At 49.7% G+C, this 22109-nt stretch overlaps 6 protein-coding genes across 6 annotated transcripts; 3 read left to right on the top strand and 3 right to left on the bottom strand.

Annotated features, from left to right (window-relative positions):
- Positions 1–486: 486 nt before the first annotated feature.
- Positions 487–2169, bottom strand: UHO2_06596 (putative general amino acid permease; the record flags this gene model as incomplete). Its single annotated transcript, XM_041555012.1, has 1 exon — positions 487–2169. One exon carries the CDS (start codon positions 2167–2169, stop codon positions 487–489), a length of 1683 nt encoding a protein of 560 aa, XP_041410946.1.
- A 2319-nt stretch (positions 2170–4488) lies between these two features.
- Positions 4489–5373, top strand: UHO2_06595 (uncharacterized protein; the record flags this gene model as incomplete). Its single annotated transcript, XM_041555011.1, has 1 exon — positions 4489–5373. One exon carries the CDS (start codon positions 4489–4491, stop codon positions 5371–5373), a length of 885 nt encoding a protein of 294 aa, XP_041410945.1.
- Positions 5374–11419: 6046 nt separating this feature from the next.
- Positions 11420–12019, bottom strand: UHO2_06594 (uncharacterized protein; the record flags this gene model as incomplete). Its single annotated transcript, XM_041555010.1, has 1 exon — positions 11420–12019. The coding sequence occupies one exon, from the start codon at positions 12017–12019 to the stop codon at positions 11420–11422; it is 600 nt and encodes a 199-aa protein (XP_041410944.1).
- A 2553-nt stretch (positions 12020–14572) lies between these two features.
- UHO2_06593 (putative ATX1 - antioxidant protein and metal homeostasis factor) lies at positions 14573–15018 on the top strand (the record flags this gene model as incomplete). Its single annotated transcript, XM_041555009.1, has 3 exons — positions 14573–14581; positions 14678–14756; positions 14888–15018. 3 exons carry the CDS (start codon positions 14573–14575, stop codon positions 15016–15018), a joined length of 219 nt encoding a protein of 72 aa, XP_041410943.1.
- A 150-nt stretch (positions 15019–15168) lies between these two features.
- UHO2_06592 (putative PRP16 - RNA-dependent ATPase) lies at positions 15169–19035 on the bottom strand (the record flags this gene model as incomplete). Its single annotated transcript, XM_041555008.1, has 1 exon — positions 15169–19035. The coding sequence occupies one exon, from the start codon at positions 19033–19035 to the stop codon at positions 15169–15171; it is 3867 nt and encodes a 1288-aa protein (XP_041410942.1).
- Positions 19036–19864: 829 nt separating this feature from the next.
- On the top strand, positions 19865–21838 carry UHO2_06591 (uncharacterized protein; the record flags this gene model as incomplete). The annotated part of the gene is made up of 1 exon (XM_041555007.1): positions 19865–21838. The coding sequence occupies one exon, from the start codon at positions 19865–19867 to the stop codon at positions 21836–21838; it is 1974 nt and encodes a 657-aa protein (XP_041410941.1).
- Positions 21839–22109: the final 271 nt, after the last annotated feature.

Genomic DNA, 22109 nt, shown 5'->3' with positions numbered 1-22109 from the left:
GAGTTGCGATGGGGGGCGATGAGGGTCGGGAGCAGGCACGCGCGATCAATCGGCCAGCACTTGTAAACAGCAAACGTCGTCTGTAACAAGGATGTCGCATATGAGATGTATCTCTGTTTCTTGCCCAGCTAACAGCACGACGCCAGAGTCGCTAAGCATCATCGCTGAAAGCCGGCCACTGGTTCTGCATTTGTGAAAGGTACATAGTCGTATGATCTCCTCCCACCCATCAGATTGCTGAATTGTTCGCGCACTTCAGTCGAGAGTCAATTCACCTGATATCGTACAATCACGTGATCGCAAGAGGTGCTGGTATGACAGGTAGCACGCACAGCGGGAAGAAATACTCTGAGATGAGTAACACGACACGGACTACTGCGGCAGATATCGGTATCATCTGTCATTGCGATAAGGCTTGTCTAGAAACTATCATGATCCGAGACACGGGACATGGGACGCTGTGGTGGAGAAATAAGAACACCACGATTACTCAAAATACTTGGCGATCTTACCCAGCGTCGTCGTAGGCTTGTTCAACTCATCCTCCTCATCACACCTCCTCATATCCTCCTCAATCTCCTTGACACCCGTAACAAAGTCCATTTCGGTGGTGCTAACAATCTTTGTCTTCCACATAAACTTGAACCCCAGATAACTAGCAGGGAACCACATCAGCGGCAAATAATTGCTAAAGAAGCTCGCCGAGTTCCACTTTCCTGGCCTGAACACTTCCCAACCCGAGAAAACAAGCACCAGTCCAATAACCACCAAAGTCCAGTAGGCGGCGAAATGAGAGAGGGAAGACTTCCAAGGCAGCGTTGAACGGGAGATACCTTGCTTCTTAAGTCCAGCTCGGAACCTCAAGTAGGTGATCGCAATCGAGAACCAAGTCAAAATGCCGGATAGAGCAGTGAGGTTGACGAGAAAGTTGAAGACTTGGCCTGAACCAGTAGAGCTTCCGAGGTAAGCAAGACATCCAACGAGCCAGCAGACAAGAACGGCGTAGTGAGGAACGCCATTTTTAGTTGTTCGGGTGAAGATCTTAGGTGCTTGCTTCTTTTGTGCGAGGGAATAGAGGGCACGGGAGGTGGTGTAGAGATCGGAGCAGCCGGCAGAGAGTGCTGACGTGATGATTGCGGCATTGATGATGTGTGGTAGGACACGGATGCGTGCTGTTTGGATAGCAATAACATAGGGCGAGGCAGCGGCGGTGGAATCGGCTCCAAGACGGGGGTTGTTGGATGGAACAATAAGACCGACCATGAATACCGAGATGGTGTAGAAAAAGACGATTCGAATCCACACTGTCTGCAAGCAAACAGGAAGGACTCGTCGAGGGTTACGACACTCTGCTGCGGCCAGCGCCAACATTTCGGCGCCGACCATCGAAAAACTGGCCTGGGTGAGGACGTTGAACCATCCAAGGAAGCGACCAGTAGTTCCATCGATACCATGGAACTGAACGAACGGTCCAGGGTCATCCCAGTACTTGAATCCGATCGATTGTCCATTAGGACCACCTTTGGAGGTGATAAAGATGGAAACAAAGATCAAACCAAGGATAGTGACGACCTTGATACTTGCGAACCAGAACTCTGCTTCGCCGTAGATCCCTGCTCCGAAAGCGTTAAGGCCCAATGCAATGATTGAACCAATGGCAATCCATACGGCGGGGTTGACCTGGGTAGTGGGAATCCAGTACGAGACCAACACAGCGGCAGCACTTAACTCTGCGGCCAAGATAAGGGTCCAGCAAACCAAATAGTTCCATCCCATCGCTGCTGAGAGAGCAGGGTCAACAAACCTTCCTGCAAGACGAATATGACCACCCGAAACAGGGAGGAAGGTGGTGAGCTCACAGACCATGATCATGACGGCGATTACGATAGAAGCGATCAAACTGTAGCCCATGAGCAAACCGAGAGGACCACCATTCTTGAGCGAGTTCCCGACACCGAGGAAGATACCCGTACCGACACAAGCACCAATGGAGATGAAGATAAGGTGGCGAGGCTTCAGGGATTTGTGAAGACCGTACTCTTCGTGATCTTCGAGGGGCTGACTGGGATTGAGGCCAGATTCGAGAACAGCGGTGGAGGGGTAGGCATCCGAGTGCTTCTCGCTGGGAGAAGGCGGTGTGACCACCTTGGTGGGTCCATCCGAGGCCATGGTAGAAGTCTACAGAGGAGTGAAAGTGGTATTAGGGAGAGGATGTGAGGTGGCGATGGACGAAGGGGGAAAGGATTGGCTATCTACAAGTGCGGGATTTCTATATGTATTCATCTCGAGTGGAAAGTAGGAACGGATGCAACAACAGCCATCCCCACTCTTCCAAACATTTGATAGGGCGGGGGAGGAGAGGATCACATCAAAGAGGGAACAAGCCACACGACGAAGATTGCGGTGACAAGCAGTTGCAGGGACGAAAGGGTTTCGAAAGATAGCAGCAAGACTCGCACAGTTTGACTGATAGCTGCCCAGCAAGGGCAAAAGATACCCCTGACAATAGCGCAAACAATCGAGGTCAGCGGTCACAATGGACACATCCTGCACGACTTTGTTTCTTGCGTCTTCAACTCTCGAGGTCATCGCCGTATCTTTGAGTCCGTTGCGCCAGTGTCGCGCAGTCAGCTCAGAAGGGATCGAGAAGATAAGAATGACATTGTACGACAACGAGAGACAAAGAGTGGGCCAGCATACAGTAGTCGAGGCCTGACTTGACACGGAGTGGCACACATCTCAAAAGAGTTGTTCTGGTGCAGAAGAGCACAAATTCACTCAAAGTCTTGCAACAGAGCAGGTTTTGTGCCACATGACTCGCCGATGGGCGTCGAGACAATGGCGATGACAGCCCATGATTGGTTCAAACGATATCTCATTGACGTCCGCTTGCGCAGCTACTGTGGGGAGACAAGCAGGTGGCGGAAGAAGAACGAAACCGACGAAAAAGAAAAAGAAAAGAAAAGAAAAGAAAGAAAAAAGAAAAGAAAAAAAAAAGAAAAGAAAAAAAAAGAAAAGAAAAAAAAACAAAAAACAAAAAACAAAAAAGTAAAAAACAAAAAAAAAAAAGGAGACAGGAGGGCAAAGTTGGGGGGAGGTGGGCAAGTTCGGACCCAACTACAAAGCCGTTTGAACCGATGAGCGACGGAGGGCCGAGATAAGGAAGCCACGTTTTTGTTGTACACCATCTCCAAATCAAAGTTGCTCTATGGGCTGCAAGTGTGGGGACGACAAAGTGGAATAGCGCCGGAGGGACTTCGGAAGATTTTCGTCAAAAGAGATTGTCATGTGGCCATACAGATCATAGCTGCAAAGCACGAGAAGAGTTGCGATTCGGTTGCAAATCGTTGTGGTTCGGGCAGTTTTCGTGGCCTAAACTACGGTTACACAAGAAGAGAGACGAGTCCCTTTTTGACAGCTGCAGTGAAGTTTGGCCAGCTGGCGGAGACGACCAATTAGATCCATCGCTCTCTCCTTCTCGCCCACTCCAAACTGGTATCCCTATCTCTCCCGCATACACCTTGCCGAGTCGCAGGCTGCAACATATGCACTTATGAGTAACAACTTGCAATAATACTAGAGAAGTTCGGTTTACTTACCTACGGCCAACGACGAACTCGTAAGCGAGTACGTCGGAGAGGTGGAGATGGTGGTGGCTCGGAGTAACGACATTGTCAACGACCAACTCGGTTTTTGGACTGCGCAATTTGAAAAATGAAAAATAAAAAACTATTCACATGACGCGTCTGTGTGATTAATAAGCATGAGCTCACCAACCCAGGGCCCGAGAAAGGGCACTCATCATTAGTAAGCAATATATGTTACATTCCTCTCAAAAACATGCCAACGCCCAACTCGGTCTTTGAGGTCCTTGCCGAGGCCAGTCCGGCGTGGACGTTGCTACTGAAACCTCACTACTACTGGCACGACAGTCTCGCAGGGAGGAAGAGGATGCTGCAAGGTCGCGTGCAAGTTTGTGATCCTTAGCACCACCTCAGGCTTCTGTACACTTCCGGAGGAAGAAGCACGAACTGGTCGACTTCCCCCTCTTCTGATTCTTGGCTTTGAGAATTTCGCCGACATGCAGCCAAGAATCGGGTAAAGCCTTTCTCTCCGCCGTCTGTCCTCGATCCCGACGTTGTCACAGAGAGACGAGTCGACGGCAGCCACAGTCATTCCAGCCAACGGAAAGCAGTGCTGGTGTGCAAGCGAGTAAGCAAGCCACAGCGAGAACATACCAATAAGAGTTGTTCCACGGCAACCCACCTTCACTTTCCCCCCACGCAACCCCCCCACACACAAGCCGTAACTTATCTCTTTCCTTCTTCCGAGATAGCCCGATGTCGCACGAGTGCGGACAACGACATGCCTTCTGAACAGACCTCCTCCTTTTGCTCTGTGCCCATCCTGCCTGCCTAGTTGCATTGCTCATCCAGACACCATCACAAGCACCGGCTCCAAGAATCCAGAGCGGGCACCTCTGCCAGCATGGTGGCTACCAACTCCCGCCTCACTCAGGCAGCATACCAAGCACTACCCGGCACACCCCTCGACGTCGACAAATCATTCTACGATCGCATCGCTTCCTCTCCCAAAACCCTCTCCTCATCTTTTGTCCTCCCTATCCGCAGTGGCAAAGCATGGTCCGTTAAAGCAGGCCAACTATGCCGCATCGTAGCAGTCTCTGGCGCCCAAGTCGGCGATCTTAACATCTGGTCTCTCCACAACCCCCGAGAGAAATTCTGGGCCTCTCGAACACGTCAATTGCAACGAGCCCATGTTTCTGTCTACGACCGACTCTGGTCCTGCCTTCCGTATCTCCGCCCACTATGCACCATCACCGGCGATTCGCTAGCAGACTACGGCATTGACTCTGAAGGAGGTCGAGTTCATGATTTGCTGGGTACACGATGCGACCCGTACGTTAACAGAATGCTTACTGGCCAAGACTTTGACTATCACTGTCATAGCAACCTAGTACGGGCGGTGAGGGAGTGGGGGTTGGAAGAGGGAGATGTGCATGATGTGCTAAATGTCTTTCAATGTACTGGCCTGAATGGGGGTGATCAGTACTTTATGAAGACATGTCCGGCGAAGAAGGGCGATTACTTTGAGTTTTTTGCAGAGACGGATCTGTTATGTGCGCTAAGTACGTGCCCGGGTGGTGATTTGAGTAAGGCCATGTGGGGTGAAGGGGCTGCTGCCCAAGGAGAGGAGGATCCCACACTGGAGTGTTGTAGACCATTGGGAGTGGAAGTGTATGATTTGGCGGAGAGGGACAAGGTGCTAGAAGGCTGGAAGCAGTCAGAGCCTTATGGGAGGTTATATAAGGCTTTACACGGGGCCAAGGCCAAGGAGTGGGAATCCTCCTAGCCATAACACGATATATCGATGCAACGTCATCTCTATCCCTGCCATTGTGCGCTGTGTCACTGATCTGATTATGGAGTACAAAGAAACATGCTTCAAGCGACGTGTTGAGCTGTTTCCGCACGTTTTATGCTTCGAACCGTCTTTCGCAAGGCCAAGCTGTCAACCTTTCATCCTTTTCCGACCATGAGCTCTCGTCGCCTTGAGCCAGCCACGATGATCTCGCCGGCTTCTGATCACCGATACTGTCATCGAAGCATATGTGAGTGCTGTGTGTGTGGGTATAGAATAATAGAAGTGAAGAAGTTTTGGTCCCGATACTTGCGATCGGGTAGAGTCATAGCACGATGTCGCAACTACTTTAGCGCAGAAACATGTATACTCGATTGAATAAAGAACGTGGTGAGGTTGCTAGTGTCCTCAGCTTGATATTGTTGGAAACTGAAGTCGTTTCGGTCCCGATACTGGCGATCGGGGAGAGTCTAAGTACGATGTCACTGCTGTTATAGACAGAAACAAATATACTGAAATGACTAAGTGAACATGGAAAGAGCCTAGTGCTCCCTGCTTGATATATATACAAAAGTGTGGCACATGCTGAATGTGGGAGACCCTATGGTTAATGACCCAGCCTGACAATGAGCAGGACTTGGTTGTACCCAATCCTTAACAGGATTGGTTATCCCCAATCTCTGATCTCATTGTCCTTGCATCACTCCTCAGCATCATCATTGGTTCATGTATTCCAGCACCCCCTCTTGATCCAGTGGACTCCTTTGATGTAATCAGACCAAGCAACTCTCATATGTGTACAAGTGTTGGTGTTGTGAGCAGCTTTGCTAAATTGTCAGCTATGTTTTCACTGCTTTGAACTGTGGTGATTACAATTTGTCAACTAGCAACCTCATCTTGCAGAAAGAAATGGGCAATATCAATGTGCTTCTTCCTCTTGAAGTGCTGGGGATCATTTGTGATTATGCGAGCTCCTGAAGAATCACTATATAGGATTGGAATGTTTTGATTGAAGGCTAGTTCTCCATTTTTGGAGTGGATGGTCGATGTCCCAGTGCTGACATTGATTCCTGTCATCTGTGGCACTTCCTGCTGCAGTTTGTGTAAGAACATTGATGTCCACAGGAGCTCTCTGGCAGCTCCTGCTAGGGCCACATACTTGGCTTCCACTGAGCTGTTTGCTGTCAGGGGTCTCGCGCCTGAAACCCAGGTCGGTCTGTCGAGATACTCGGTGACTATCAAACTGTGTGACAGCTATTGTCTCGGTATTGGTCTCGATGAGCTTATCACTCGGCAACTATCAAGTTGCGTGATGGGTGGCATTCATGTATATACTATCGTAGGTTTCGGCTGACCTCTGTGGACACTCTGTTCAGGGGTAGCTTGGCATGATCAATATCAATGCTTAGATTATGATGACACCAAGGTCTGGTGTGAGTGTTGATGATGATGAGGTTGATGGGGTTGGTGATAAGGTTGGTGAATGTTGATGATAATGAGGTTGGGTTGGTGATAAGGTTGGTGGCGTCAACACGAGTGTCCAGTGTGCTGACTGATGCTTGAGGTGATCCCTGGACCGCAGTGGACTACTGCCTTCGGTTCTATCTTGATCCAGACTGCTAACCTACTATGGGCGCCTTCGGACGTCAGGTAGTGGTGATACAACACACACACTACGATGAGGAGCAACCTTGATAGATTGCTGCTATGCTGACTGAAACTAATATATACTTATGCTGAAGTGATAACTAGTTATATGGTGAGTGTAGAGTGGATGAGGATCCACTCGACCTTTGATGATGAGAAAGCATGGTTATATACCTCTTCACAGCATCGCCAGCGATGCTGCTCCTGCTCTCTCTCCAGAGAGTACCTTCTTCATCGAGTACTGTTCAGGGGCCTCTCCTGCTTGGCACCCCTGTGCCTCTTGAGCTGTGTCAACTCCTTCGACACTGCTCCTCCTCCTTGCTATCCTGCTGCTTGTTTGGCACCCCTGTGCCTCCTGAGTGGTGTCGACTCCTTCGACACTGCTCCTCCTCCTCATGACCTGGTGTCGACTCCTTCAACACTGCTCCTCCTCCTCAGGACCTGCTTGCTGGTGTCCTATACACTGCTCCTTCTCCTTTGACCAGTGACAGTTCCTTTGACTCTTGTCTCTCGAGCCCCTGAGTGGTAACCATCTGCATGCTCCTTGAGCTTGGTCCCCTTTGTGGCTGTGCCTGCTCCTTGAGCTTGGTCCTCCTCATGGCTGTGCCTGGCCTTCCTCGCATATGGCTCAGTGCTCCTTTGCATGTGAGTCCATAGGAGTCCATGGTCTCCATGGAGACTGCACTATGACCATGCTCTCTACTGGTATCGACTAGATCTCTACCTGTGCCCCTCTCATATGAACCAGTGACCCTCCTGCTTCCTGAGCATTTAGGCCCATGACATTTGCCACCATCAGCTGGAGCCATGAGGACCAGCTACATACTAAACTGTCGACAATAAAGGCATATCCTGATGTCAACCTCCTACAACTATGCGAGCCAGCCCAATTGCTGTCAGCCCATCTGGCCAGTATCCATCTGCTGGTGTGTGTTCCCACTGAGAGATTTATCCCTATTGTTCCCTTGAGGTACCTGAGTATATGTTTAGCTGCTGTGAGGTGCTCACCTGACAGGTTCATGACAAACCATGCACAGTGGCCAACTGCAAACATGATGTCCAGTCTGCTGCCTTGCACAATCCACAACAATGACCCCACAAGCAATGCATAGTGACGAACTTCTTGGATGCTAGCTGCGTCGCCTTCTCGTGGCCCGAGGGTATTGATGGTGTCATAGGAGCCGGATGCGCAGGAGGAAAGAAGAAGTTGAAGTCATATGAAGGAGTGCAGGAATCGCAGGATTGGGTTACACAGGAGCTTAAGGGAGAATTCACTGAGATCAGTAGGAGAAATGAGTCTATGGCATAATTCACCAAGATCAGTAGGAGAAATGTGCCTACAATATAGTTCATTGGGATCAGTAGGAGAGATGATCCTATAGCATAACTTGCCAGGATCAGTAGGAACAGAGCTGTTACCACAGAGTTCAGTGGGGATTGCAATATCATGCTGAGTATGACAGGTCTCATGAGAATCAGTCTGGGAGGCACCCCATCACTGATACGATGAGGGGAGGATACTGTATGAGGGGAGGACAGTTGCCACTGTATGAAGTAGGGACCTTGCACAACAATGAAGTCGATGCAAACAGATGGGTGCTAATGACAGGAGGGTAATGAACAGATGCAAGTCGCCACTCAGATGAGGTGGGACAGACCCCTGATGATGATGAAGTAGCATGAGAACCATTTGCCTGTACGAAGTGAGAGAAGTGGTGAAGAAACAGCACCAGGAGGGTGGACAGGATAGGAAGGATGAGGAGGAGAAGCAGAGTTGACAAGGCCTCCCTGGGAAGGAGCAGTGTCGCAGGTGACACCACAGGGATGGTTATATAACCATGCTCCTCATCATAGCAAGTGAGTGGATCTCCATCCACTCTACACCATACACTACTAGTTATAGCTTACACCTAAGTATACATTAGTATCCAGTCAGCACATTGCAATCTCAATAAGATTGCATCCATCATAGCACATGTGTTGTATCACTGCTCACTGATGTCCGAAGGCAGTTCATCGAAACCTGCAGTCTGGATAACAATAGAACTGAAGGCAGTCATCTGCTGCAGTCAGGGGATCACCTCAAGCCTTCAGTCAACACACTGGACACTTGTGTCAGTGCTACCAGTCCTCTCACTCACACCAGACCTTTGGTGTCGAGCAATACATTCAAGTTATTGATCATGCTGAGCTACCTCTGGACAGAGTGTTCACAGCAGTTAGTCAAAACCTGCAATAGCAAAGCCATTACTGCATCTTTGAGCAAGAAAAGTGATAGCGATGTCTCTACTACATATCTCACCAAGAATTGTAATACCACAAGCACTGTCACATATCTCGACGGAATTTGTAATAGATGTGGTTCTATTACAGATATCAGGTTTTGGGCATGCGACCTCTGACAGATGGTTTCGGTAGCCGGTGTTGAGGCTTCCCACGCTTCGTCCATCCCAAACTTTGTTAATACTCCTTCAATGTATCTACTCTGATTGATCGAGAGCATATGAGCCTTCCTGTCATACTCCATGTTTAAACCAATGATGTGTGATACATTACCTTGGTCTGTGATGGTAAAGACACTTGAGAGCTGTTGCCTTACTGACTTGATGTGTGATTCAGTCACCCCAATGACTAATAGGTCATCAATGTAGACTGCAAGTAACACCATCACATTGTTGGAACCATGCATGTATATGCATGGTTCAGCTCTGCAGTGCTTGAAACCGAATGCTTGAAGCTGTTCATTGAGCACTGCATGCCACAATTGTCCAGCTTGTTTGAGTCCATACAGGGCTTTCTTCAGCCTGTAACACTTGTTCTTGGTCTGCTCCATCTCGAATGTTGGCAGGATTCAGACATATATGTCCTTGTCAATCTTTCCATTCAAAAATGCCATACTAACATCGAGCTGAATAGCATGTAGCCTGTATCAACAAGTGACTGCAAGTAGAATTCATACTGTTTGAAGGCGAATAACCAGACTGAAAGTCTGGTCATAATCTAGCCCCTGGTGCTGTGTGTCAGGGTCTCGCGCCTGAAACCCAGGTCGGTCTGTCGAGATACTTGGTGACTATCAAACTGTGCAACAGCTATTGTCTCGGTATCTGTCTCGTCAAGCTAGTCATTTGGTGACTATCAAGTTGCACAGTGACAGTGGGTGGCATTCGTTGTATATACTATTGTAGGTTTCGGCTGACCTCTGTGGACACTCCATTCAGGGGTAGCTCAGCACGATCAATATCAATACATAGGTTATGATGACACCAAGGTCTGGTGTGAGTGTTGATGATGATGAGGTTGATGGTGTTGGTGATAAGGTTGGTGGTGTCAACATGAGTGTCCAGTGTGTTGACTTGATGCTTGAAGTGATCCCTGGACTTCAGTGGACTACTGCCTTCGGTTCTATCTATATCCGGACCACTAACCTGCTATGGGGCACCTTTGGATGTCAGGTAGTGGTGATACAACACACACACTATGATGAGGAGCAACCTTGATAGATTGCTGCTATGCTGACTGAAACTAATATATACTTATGCTGAAGTGATAACTAGTTATATGGTGAGTGTAGAGTGGATGAGGATCCACTCGACCTTTGATGATGAGAAAGCATGGTTATATACCTCTTCACAGCATCGCGAGTGATGCTGCTCCTGCTCTCTCTCCAGAGAGTACCTTCTTCATCGAGTACTGTTCAGGGGCCTCTCCTGCTTGGCACCCCTGTGCCTCTTGAGCTGTGTCGACTTCTTCGACACTGCTCCTCCTCCTCATGACCTGGTGTCGACTCCTTCAACACTGCTCCTCCTCCTCAGGACCTGCTTGCCGGTGTCCTATACACTGCTCCTTCTCCTTTGACTGGTGACAGTTCCTTTGACTCTTGTCTCTCAAGCCCCTGAGTGGTAACCATCTGCATGCTCCTTGAGCTTGGTCCTCCTCGTGGCTGTGCCTGGCCTTCCTCGCATATGGCTCAGTGCTCCTTTGCATGTGAGTCCATAGGAGTCCATGGTCTCCATGGAGACTGCACTATGACCATGCTCTCTACTGGTATCGACTAGATCTCTGATACCTGTGCTCCTTCCATATGAACCAGTGACCCTCCTGCTTCTCGAGCATCCAGGCCCATGACACCTGAATCGAACACAAACAGTATCAGCTGAGGTGGTAGATTGATTGGTGCTGGCTTGACCTCTGTAAAGAAGGCCAAGACTGGCACTACATCCTATTCCTCCTGAGAGTTCACAAGTGGCAATACTATACATGTGTTGGCATGGCCTTTTGGCAGTACCTTCATCCTGCCTTCTCTCCAGTGCATGTGGGTTACATCATTGGGGCAATGATTGGCTGCATGACCAAGCTTGCCACATGCCCAACAGTTGATGAGGGTGGCAGCTCACAATGCAATGAGTTCAGACTCCTCTGCTACATGATGATGACTTGCAGGGGTGTTTTCAGCAGCAAGTTCATAGCACTGGTGTAGGACATTGGAGACACTCTTGACAGTCTGCTCCCTACCATGAACTTTCTTGTGTAGGATGAACACAGAGTTGAACAGAGCATTCCAGTCCAAAGGGAGTGCTCGTTTGAGGGTCCTGTAGCAGTAGTCCAGCTTCCAGGGGTCCTGCAGATATGTGTGCAGTTCCAATACATGAGCCTCCCATTTGATGAGGAAGTCATATGCATGGCTGCCCACTTGATCCCAATGCAAATCATGGGTCACTGCAAGAAGTTCATGTCCTTTGATGGTAGAATGAGCTGTACACTTGTTCATTGCCCAATCAAAGAGGTCCACAGCAATTGGTATTGGCTTGTTGCCATGCTCAGCAAAGTATTCAGTACACAGCTTGTTAGAGAAGCTCTGCATGATGATCGAACTGAGCATTGAGTTGGCATCCTCGAACATAGTCATTTTCCAATCAAGGACATTTTGTGTGAAAGGGACAATGGATAGCATTGTGAAAATTTTGCATTGCCATGCATGCACAGAAGCCATTCTTGGATCAAGAAGGTCATTCTCATCCCATCACATCTTTTCATTAAGACTTGAGAGAACCTTTAGGTGATGGTTTGTGATTGCATTGAGCTCAGGGGTGGGACCTGGTGTAGCATTGTGACCAACCAAGCAGCGATTGAAGTTGTTTGCCTCAGAAATGGGGGTGTTGGCCCTGATTGATGCTGGCATCTCCATCTTGATATGGTGTTGTCACTCAATCAGGCCCTCGATTTTGAAATCGAGGATCTGGCTTGTGTCCCATTCCTTGTTGGTGAGGAAGTTGTTCACCCTGGTTCTTATTGCTCTACCAAGTTCAATTCAGCTGGCAAATGGACCAAGATTGTGCATTGCTTTGTAAAGACTACCAATACATTCAATCATGATGGACATGGGAGAGACAATCTGTTCCTCATCGCCTTCTTCCATGGCATATTTAAGGAGGTGACTGTCATGGGCCTGAATGCTCAAGAAGCAGGAGGGTCACTGGTTCATATGGAAGGAGCACAGGTATCGGAGATCTAGTCGATAACAGTAGAGAGCATGGTCATAGTGCAGTCTCCATGGAGACCATGGACTCCTATGGACTCACATGCAAAGGAGGACTGAGCCCATATGCGAGGAGGGCCAGGCACAGCCACGAAGAGGACCAAGCTCAAGGAGCGTGCAGACGGTTACCACTCAGGGGCTCGAGAGACAAGTGTATAGGGAACCGGCAAGCAGGTCCTGAGGAGGAGGAGCAGTGTCGAAGGAGTCGACACCACTCAGGAGGCACAGGGGTGCCAAACAAGCAGGATAGCAAGGAGGAAGAGCAGTGTCAAAGGAGTCGACACAGCTCAAGAGACACAGGGGTGCCAAGCAAGCAGGATAGCAAGGAGGAGGAGCAGTGCTAGAGGGGCCCCTGTACAGTACTCAATGAAGAAGGTACTCTCTGGAGAGAGAGCAGGAGCAGCGTTGCTGGTGACGCTGTGAAGAGGTATATAACCATACTTTCTCATCATCAAAGGTTGAGTGGATCCTCATCCACTCTACACACATCATAACTAGTTATCACTTCAGCATAAGTATATATTAGTTTCAGTCAGCATAGTAGCAATCTATCAAGGTTGCTCCTCATTGTAGTGCATGTGTTGTATCACCACTACCTGACATCCGAAGGCAGTTCATAGCAAACCAGTGGTCTGGATATAGATAGAACCAAAGGCAGTAGTCCACTGTGGTCCAGGGATCACTTCAAGCATCAAGTCAACACACTGGACACTTGTGTTGATGCCACCAACCTTATCACCAACACCACCAACCTCATTACCATCAACACTCACCAACCTTATCACTGACACCATCAACCTCGTCATCATCAACACTCACACCAGACCTTGGTGTCATCATAATCTACGTATTGATATTGATCGTGCTGAGCTACCCCTGAATGGAGTGTCCACAGAGGTCAGCCGAAACCTACAACAGTATATACAACAAATGCCACCTGCTGTCATTGCACAACTTGATAGTTGCTGAGCAATGTAGCTCATTGAGACCAATACTGAGACAATAGCTGTTGCACAGTTTGATAGTCACCGAGTATCTCGACAGACTGACCTGGGTTTCAGGCGCGAGACCCCTGACAGTGACCATCCTTCGGAGCTGTAGGAGTACCATAGGTCTTGTTGGCTATTTCTCGATTGAAATGGTTTTGAAGGATTTTCGGCAGTTGAGGTAGGAGACCCTGCATTGTTTCAATGAAGTCATTATAGTTTGAATAGTCTGGATTAGACATGGTGGTAGAGTAACAGCTTGTTGATATCAAATTTGATTTGGTAGCATATCTGCTATTGTTGCTGATAGTGTATCAGTAGTGTATCAGCTTATTGGGCTCATAACCTGTTGGAAACTGAAGTCATTTCGGTCCTGATACTGGCGATCGGGGAGAGTCTAAGTATGATGTCACTGCTGTTATAGACAGAAACAAATATACTGAAATGACTAAGTGAACATGGCAAGAGCCTAGTGCTCCCTGCTCAATATATATACAAAAGTGTGGCACATGCTGAATGTGGGAGACCCTATGGTTAATGACCCAGCCTGACAATGAGCAGGACTTGGTTGTACCCAATCCTGAACAGGATTGGGGATAACCAATCTCTGATCTTGTCATCCTTGTGTCACTCCTCAGCGTCGTCATTGGATCGTGTATTCCAGCAGATATATATACAACTATGAGGTGCGTGCCGAATGTGCGAGTATCCTCCTTCATGACCTAGCTTGACAACGAGCGGGGCTACATTGCATCCAATCTCCCGACAGATCTGTTTCATCTGATCGCCGATTTCGTTTATGTCAGCATGCATCATCATATCGGATCGTTTCCTTCGACATAGAATCGGACGTGCGAAAGGCTCCGAGCTTTACTTTTCGTCTTGCACCTTAAATCCGCCGGGCAAGCGGGCCGTGTGTGCATGGACCCTTGATTTCCAACCCTTTCCACCTCACACCCTTTCTCCTCTTTCGACCATCATCATCACCTACACCTCCATCACCACAAAAAACACTCACACAATGAGTCAGGTACGTCTCCTCACCACATCATCTCGCTCACTTCAGTCTTGGTTCGACCAGCTGACAGTATTCTTTGTCTCGTTGATTGGGTTGCGGGTGTGGCAGCACGAATACAAGTTTGAAGTTATCATGACTTGCTCTGGCTGTTCGGGCGCTGTTTCTAAGGTTTTGTCCAAGCTCGATGGTACGTACCAGTCATGAACCTCAGCTGCATCTTCTGGCTCAGAGAGCAGCTAATCGGGATCCTAATCACGCGGGTCAAGAAGGGGAACTGACGCCAATCGCATTTTGCTTTATAATGTTTGTTTCGGATAGGAGTGGACTCCTTCGACGTGTCATTAGAGAATCAGACAGTTGTTGTCAAAGGTTCAGCACCGTACCAGACCGTGTTGGAGAAGATCAAGAAGACTGGCAAGGAAGTCAAGCATGCAGAGGTTGTCAACTAGACACATTCACACACTGGCGCAGATATCGCTCAATCAAAGACACTTTTCTCAAACACACCACAAACAACCGTTCGAGACAAAGATGCTCAGAATGCATAATAGAAAGCTTCTATTGCGGTCAATATGATGAAGAGATGAGGGACGGGGCGATCACATGAACCGCCTCCTAGACCGAAAAGGCGTAGCCCCAGGAGTAGCAATCATCGGCGTCTCCCCTCCCGCTTTGCTTTCCCTCTCCTTCCTCCTCCCCACCTCCTCTTCCTCCTCCTTTTGCCTCTTATCCCTCCTCATCTCCTCCTCCAACTCCGTCTTCCTATCCAGCTCACCCTCCCTCTTCTTACGCACCAGCCCACTCATATTCCCTCTTTCCTTGATGGAATAAAACGCACCACCCAATTCGGCTAGCCAATTCGGATCCACCTGTGTCACCGTACTCATCATTTCCTTACTTGTCAACACCACTTGATGATACACCACGTACTCCGGGCTATACCCCAGCCCATAAAGTGCGCTTGTCGGGTGGAGGAACATTTTGATCCCCGTTCTGCAGTTTACGTATTCCCCGATCCCTGCTGATCGAGCTGCTTGGTGGAAGTATCCGGCAGTAATGCATTTTCGGATGCCGTCCCAATCGGTGTCGCAGGAGATTAGGCCAAGTTTTTGCGCCTTCAAGATGTCTTCTAGCTGCAACCGCACCTCGCGGGCTTTGCGAAGGGTTTTAGGATGAAGAAAGTGTCGAGTGCACCAAGAGTCTCGATAGCCGTTGTTTCGCCATTGATTGTAGACGTGGAGGAGGGTGAGGTGGTCCGATTCGGCAACGAAGAATTTCTCTCGGGCTGCATCGCTCTCTTCCATCCTCTCCTTCGGGCGGTAGAATACGGTGGGTACAGATAGCATGCTGACTATAGTCAACATCTCCACGCTACACCCATACTCTACACTTGTAATCAACATCTTCGAAAGTGAAGGCTCCATAGGAAACTCTCCCATCTTCCTGCCCAACGCTGTCAACTCTCCCACGTTGTTGAGCGCACCCAGCACCCAGAGCTGATACATAGAGTTCAGTATCGTATCTTGAGGGGGAGGATCCATGAAATCGAACTCCAACAGATTCTTTACTTCCAATGACTTCAGCATTAGAACCGTGTTTGCAAGATTCGTCCTCTGGATTTCGGGAATTGTGTTCGCAAACAGCTCGTTCCGAAAGGCCAACTCCGTATACAACCTGTACGCAGTCCCACTTCCTGTTCTCCCCGCTCTCCCAGACCTCTGATTTGCATTAGCCTGCGAAATCGGTGTAATCTGCAAACTATCCATCCCCACCTTTGGATTGTACACCTTGAGTTTGGAATAGCCACCATCAACAACATACATAATTCCATCCACCGTCAACGAAGTCTCTGCAATGTTTGTCGCGACAATGCATTTCCTCTCTCCCCCTTCACTCGCATCGAAGATCTTCGCCTGCAGATCCGCCGGCATCTGAGAGTAGATCGGCAACACCAACAATGGAGGAGCATCATCAATCTGCGCTAGACGCTCGGAGATAACGGAACACGTTACTTCAATGTCTTCCTGACCAGTCATAAAGATGAGTATATCGCCTTTAGGGTGAGAAAGGTGGATGGAAAGGGCTTGTTTGACTGCTGAATCGACGTAATCTTCGCATGGAGTCTTGCAGAATAGCACGTCGACAGGGAAAGTTCGGCCGGGAATGGTGAATGTTTGTGCTCCACCAAAGAAGGTAGCGAATCGTTCTGCGTTCATTGTTGCTGACGTGACGATGAGTTTTAGATCTCTTCGCCGGGTGAGGATCTTGCGAAGGAGGCCCATGAGTACATCGGTGCTTAGACTACGTTCGTGCGCTTCATCCAGGATGATTGCGCTGTACCGATCCAAATCGCCTTCGTTGAGCGACTCGCGGAGCAATACACCGTCGGTCATGTACTTAATCCGTGTGTCGCGAGAAGTACAATCCTCGAAGCGTATCGAATAACCCACCAGGCCACCCAACTTGCATTCCATCTCCTCGGAAACACGTTTAGCGACAGACATTGCTGCTACACGACGAGGTTGCGTGCATCCAATGAGCCCATATTGCGTGTATCCGTCTTCGTGGAGGAATTGGGCCAGCTGTGTGGTTTTACCCGATCCAGTTTCTCCAATGACGACGACCACTTGGTTCTCGCGAATGATTTTGAGTAGGTCATCACGACAAGCGAAGGCTGGGAGGTACTGACGTTGCTCTTTAAGAGTTTTGGTACGGGAAAAGTCCGAAGCGCCAGTGGTTGATTTTAGGTGGTTGGCGAATTGCGAATCTCCTTTACCCTCCGCTTCCACCTTTGCATCATTATTGGTTATGCTGTTTGCGGCGGTATTCTTGGCAGCATTCTTGGCGGCAGAGGTGGACTTGGGATCATCTTCATCATCAGCCCCCTTAACACCCAAGATATTGCCCAACGCCGTACCCCCCATATCTGCCACCTTGCCCGCTGCCTTGGCACGTTCCGCCTTCTCCCTTGTCTCTCTCACCAACCTACTCCCCTTCCTCGCGAACACTGCCATATCCGACAACCCATCTTTCACCGGATTAATTGGCTCCAATTGCTTCGTAAACACCGTCTTCCCGTCCAAAAACGGCGGCTTGAGATCATGCACCAATAGATGAACTCTATTCTCACCCTCATCGTCCATATTGTCAAGATCAATCGCTGTTCGCGGACCAACGCCGGACGTTTGGAGACGGTTGCGTTCCCATGCGTCCGCGTCAGAGTTGTATTGCGCTTGACGGGCTGTTAGTTTTTGTTGTTTGAAGGGGACAGGGGTGGAATTGGAGAGGGCGGTCTTGAGATCGGAATATTGAGAGAAAGGGTCCTGTTCAGAATCGGCGGCGAGAGTGGTGGATTCTTCCATGTCGTACCAGTCGCGGTCGAGTTGGCGGTCGTCGGAGTCTTCCCAGGTGGTATCTTTGGGGATGGGGGAGGAGCGGTTGTTGCTGCTGTTGTGGTGGGAGGGGGTTTCGTCCCATCGACGAGATCCGGCTGAACGAGTGGAGGCGAGAGATGGGTCTGAGGGGACAGTTCGAGGTATGGAGCCAGAATACCTTGGTGTCCAACGATCGGATTCGTCAGTGCGACGAGGTGTGTGGCGAGGCGTTGAGTCCCAAGTACGTCTTTCGAGTCTTTGTGAAGATGGTGTGCCTCTGTCGCGGGAGTCGCGGCCGTAGGCATTGCCATTGTCATTGCGATCAGATGCACGCCAGGAATCGCCCTTGGAACGACCCACTGCCACTGATGACGTGGCGCCGTTTGAAGTAAAAGCAACAGTGACTTGCTTGCCCTTGCTCGAGGCATCGGCTCTTGCATCCGCAGCCATCGCACGCTTACGTCTATGCTCCTCCAACCTCCGAGCAGCTGTATCGCTCAATCCACCAGGATGGCTCGGCGTCTCGTTCCCGCGTGCTCGAATCTGTGAGTGAGATGCAGAAGCAGGCCTCAAAGGCGCTTTAAACACCGGTTCCGACGCGACTGCCTTCTGCGCAGGCGAGTCGAGATCATCCTGCAAATGGCTGAGTTGCGTACCTGATACCTTCTGCCTTCTATTCCCACTATTCGATCTATTCGCATCTGCACGCTTTGCAGCGGTCAGCTTATCCAGCCGCAGCGAGCTCTGTTTGAGCTCGGCATTGGGTGTTCGAAAGATATGCCTCTCCCCGCCTAGTGTTGCGAGACCGGCTCTCTGAGGCTGTGGCTCTCCAGCGTACGCCGACGATGATCCTGCAGCATCACCGTTGCTGCCATTACACGTCGATGTGTCGGGATGAGAAGCAATGAGGCTCCTCAGCTCGAGCAAGAACGACTCGTCGAACCGACCAAATGCACGAGCAGCATTGACGAAAGCTTTTTCTGTTGGAAGCGACCGTGAAAGAGAGATGACTCGCTGCGCAAGAAGCTCGTTCGCCGTAGGTAGCGACGAGGAGAGCCGCTGAGCTACTTGTTGCTCCAGCTTGGATGACATTGTTGCCGGTATCCTTGTGGATGTAGGTGGTGGTGATGCTAAGTATGGAAGAATTGATGGTTCAGGGTCCTTGCACGATAAAAGTTTCGGGATTCGGGATTCGGGATTCGGGATTCGGTGTAAAGGAAAAGAGAACTGACATCTGTAAGCCGAGGCGATCTCACACTGATCTTGCAGCCGAATTTCTGGACTCTGTCGCCATTGTTGCATATCGCTGGTGGTGACCACGGAGCATTGCTCATCCCGCGGACCTTGACATCGTGTTCATGCCGGCCAATCGGCACGCTTCTCACCCAGCAGTATCGCTGACGCCGTGTCAGAACCCGACTCGCTAGACGTGTCATAGAAGACATTGCTTGCACTGTGACTAGCATCAGACGAGAACTTGATGCTTGCTTGGCTAGGCCTAGCTTGCCGTACTCTGCATTGGATTGATAAGCGTTGCGTTCTCAACTGCTCTACATGGGCAGCTTTGTCGGTCGCTTTATTGGTAGTACAACGGAACAAGAGCTAGTTGGGGGGAGGGTCCAAATGTGTGAAAGATGGCTTAGATTGGGCGGTTGAAAGTTACCACCGTCGCCCTTCTTCTCCACGTTCTGACCTTCCGGCGCGCTTGTCAGAATGTGCGACTGACAACTTCCTTCACCTCAGCCACCTGTCGTTCTGTGTGAGGAACCACGACCACGACCACGACCTTCCTCCATTGCTGGCCGCGCCATCCATTCCTTCTCCCTATCACGTTCAGCCGTTCTACCACCCAGAGCGATCAACAATAGGCGACCACCACCTTGCTTCCATGCCGACCACCCACTAGCTCTCTTCCATCACAATGCAATACCGTGTCACACCACCATCGGTGGGCCAGCTCCTAAACCAAGTGGTCCACCGACCGTTGTCTCTCATCTTTCAGCACCCACTCCTCTCCCTCTTCTTCCTTCTCGTTCTCCTTCCCCTCACGCTCCTCCTCTCTATCGCCATCTACCTCTTCTCCCTCTCCACCTACCGCCTCCTCTCCCTTCATGTTCTTGGCACGGACGCCTATTCCCATTTCCCGCGCCCCTCTAGGACAGATCGATACCCACTCCTAACAGGCAACCTTGGCTTCATCCGTCGCTCACCCCCCACAGAAGGCCATCTTTCATTCGTTCGGCAACTTCAAACCCGCGTCTATGTCTATCGGGGATTATTCTACACGCCGAGACTATTCATCGCTGATCCTCGCGCAATGCTGCATATGCTCTCCAGCGCCAACTCTTATAATTATGAGAAACCGCTTTCCACTCGGTTGGTGCTGAAGAACTTCCTGGGAGAGGGTGTTTTGGTGGCTGAGGGGGAAGTGCATAAGCGGCAGAGGAAGATCCTTCAACCGGCATTTAATGTGGGGAGTATAAGGGAGCTCAATCCCATCTTTATGAAGTATAGTCGTCAATTGGCGGAGAAGATCTCTACTATGATCGATCTCTCCTCTTCCTCTACCTCCGAGAAGAAAGAGGGAGGGGCGGATGGGGTGCATACCCCCTTCGTAGCTCAATCCAAGTACGCACTAGAAGCAAGCACACCAGGAAAGCCAGTACTAGATATTGGATGGTGGACCACTCGAGCAGCCCTGGATATTATTGGTGATGCTGGGTTCGGATACCATTTTCAATCGCTCGAAGTTTCTCCGGATCCTGCTATTGTCCAGGAACGAGCGGGCGATGTTTTGGGAAATGCGTTTAATACGTTGTTCAAGTTGACGTTGAACATTGACATTGTGCGATTCCTGCAGATCTTTCTTAGCAACTTTTCCCTACTGCGATGGGTGGACCGAATTCCTAGTAACCGAAAGAGAGCTACAGAGAAGGCATACAAGGTTTTGGAAGAGGTTTCGCAGGAGATTGTTGATCGGAAGAAGACCGAAATCCGTTCTGAGATGGCTGCTGAGGTTGAAGCAAGGAAAGGCGACGGAGGGGGTGGGTTTACGAAGGCGGATTTTGACGAGAAAGACTCCACGAGCAGTAGATCTGGAGTAGGGAAAGATTTGTTGCATCTTATGATGAGGGCTAATATGGCAGCTGATGTTTCACCGAAGGAAAAGCTAGATGATGCAGAGTTGATTGGGCAGATTACAACCCTTCTAATCGCTGGGCACGAAACGACGTCGAATCAAACCGCTTGGACACTCTGGCTTCTCGCACAGCAGCCTTTCCTACAGGACAAGTTGAGGGAGGAAATCCACGATCACTTGAACTCTACCATGGATCGGGATCCCAACTATGACGAACTAATGTCTATGCCCTATCTCGACGCGGTATGCAAAGAATCTTTCCGCTGCAAATCCGCAGTCCCGAACACGATTAGGGTAGCAAAAGTCACCACCGACATTCCTCTCTCTCGTGCCTATCCCGACAGAAAGGGAAAGGCAACGATCACCTCGGTACACATCCCAAAGGGAAGGGAAGTCTTGATCCCGATCCAAGCGATCAACTCAGACCCCGAGATCTGGGGCGAGGATGCAGCCGAGTTCAAGCCTGAGAGATGGTTAGACCTTGCCGAAAGCGCAAAACAGAATGGACTACCGATGCATCTTATGACCTTCATCTCCGGCCCAAGAGCATGTATCGGGAACAGGTTCGCGCTGGCAGAGTTTAAGGCGATCTTGTGTCACTTGGTGGGGAGGTTCAAATTTCAAGTGGTGGAAGGATGGGAGGTGGAAGCGAAACAGACTGCTGTGATTAGGTCGAGAGTTGTGGGACAGGAAGATGTGGGTCCGCAGATGCCCTTGCGTGTTTCTCACCTCAACGCTTCTGAAGCAAAGTGTTGAACTGTGGCAATAGAACTGGATTTTATCTCGGGAAAGAAGGCTTGAACACAGACCGTGAGGCAAAGATCGAGGTAGGATTGTGTCAAAGATATGGCTGGGTATTCTGAGAGAATCGCCAGGGCCGGACCGGATTGGGGTGAAACTAGAAAAGAAAAGAGAGCAACGGCCAAAAAAAAAAAAAAAAAAAAAAAAGCAACGAGAAGTTGGAAAAGTATGCTAGCCAACGAGTGCGTTGGGCTGAGAGATAGCGGGAAGAGTTGAAGTAGATAAA

The sequence above is a fragment of the Ustilago hordei genome (genome assembly GCF_900519145.1).
Source record: "Ustilago hordei strain Uho2 genome assembly, contig: UHO2_contig_19, whole genome shotgun sequence".
Classification (NCBI taxonomy): domain Eukaryota; kingdom Fungi; phylum Basidiomycota; class Ustilaginomycetes; order Ustilaginales; family Ustilaginaceae; genus Ustilago; species Ustilago hordei.
Note: the sequence above shows the minus strand (reverse complement) of the source record. Positions and strands in the feature narration are given on the sequence as shown.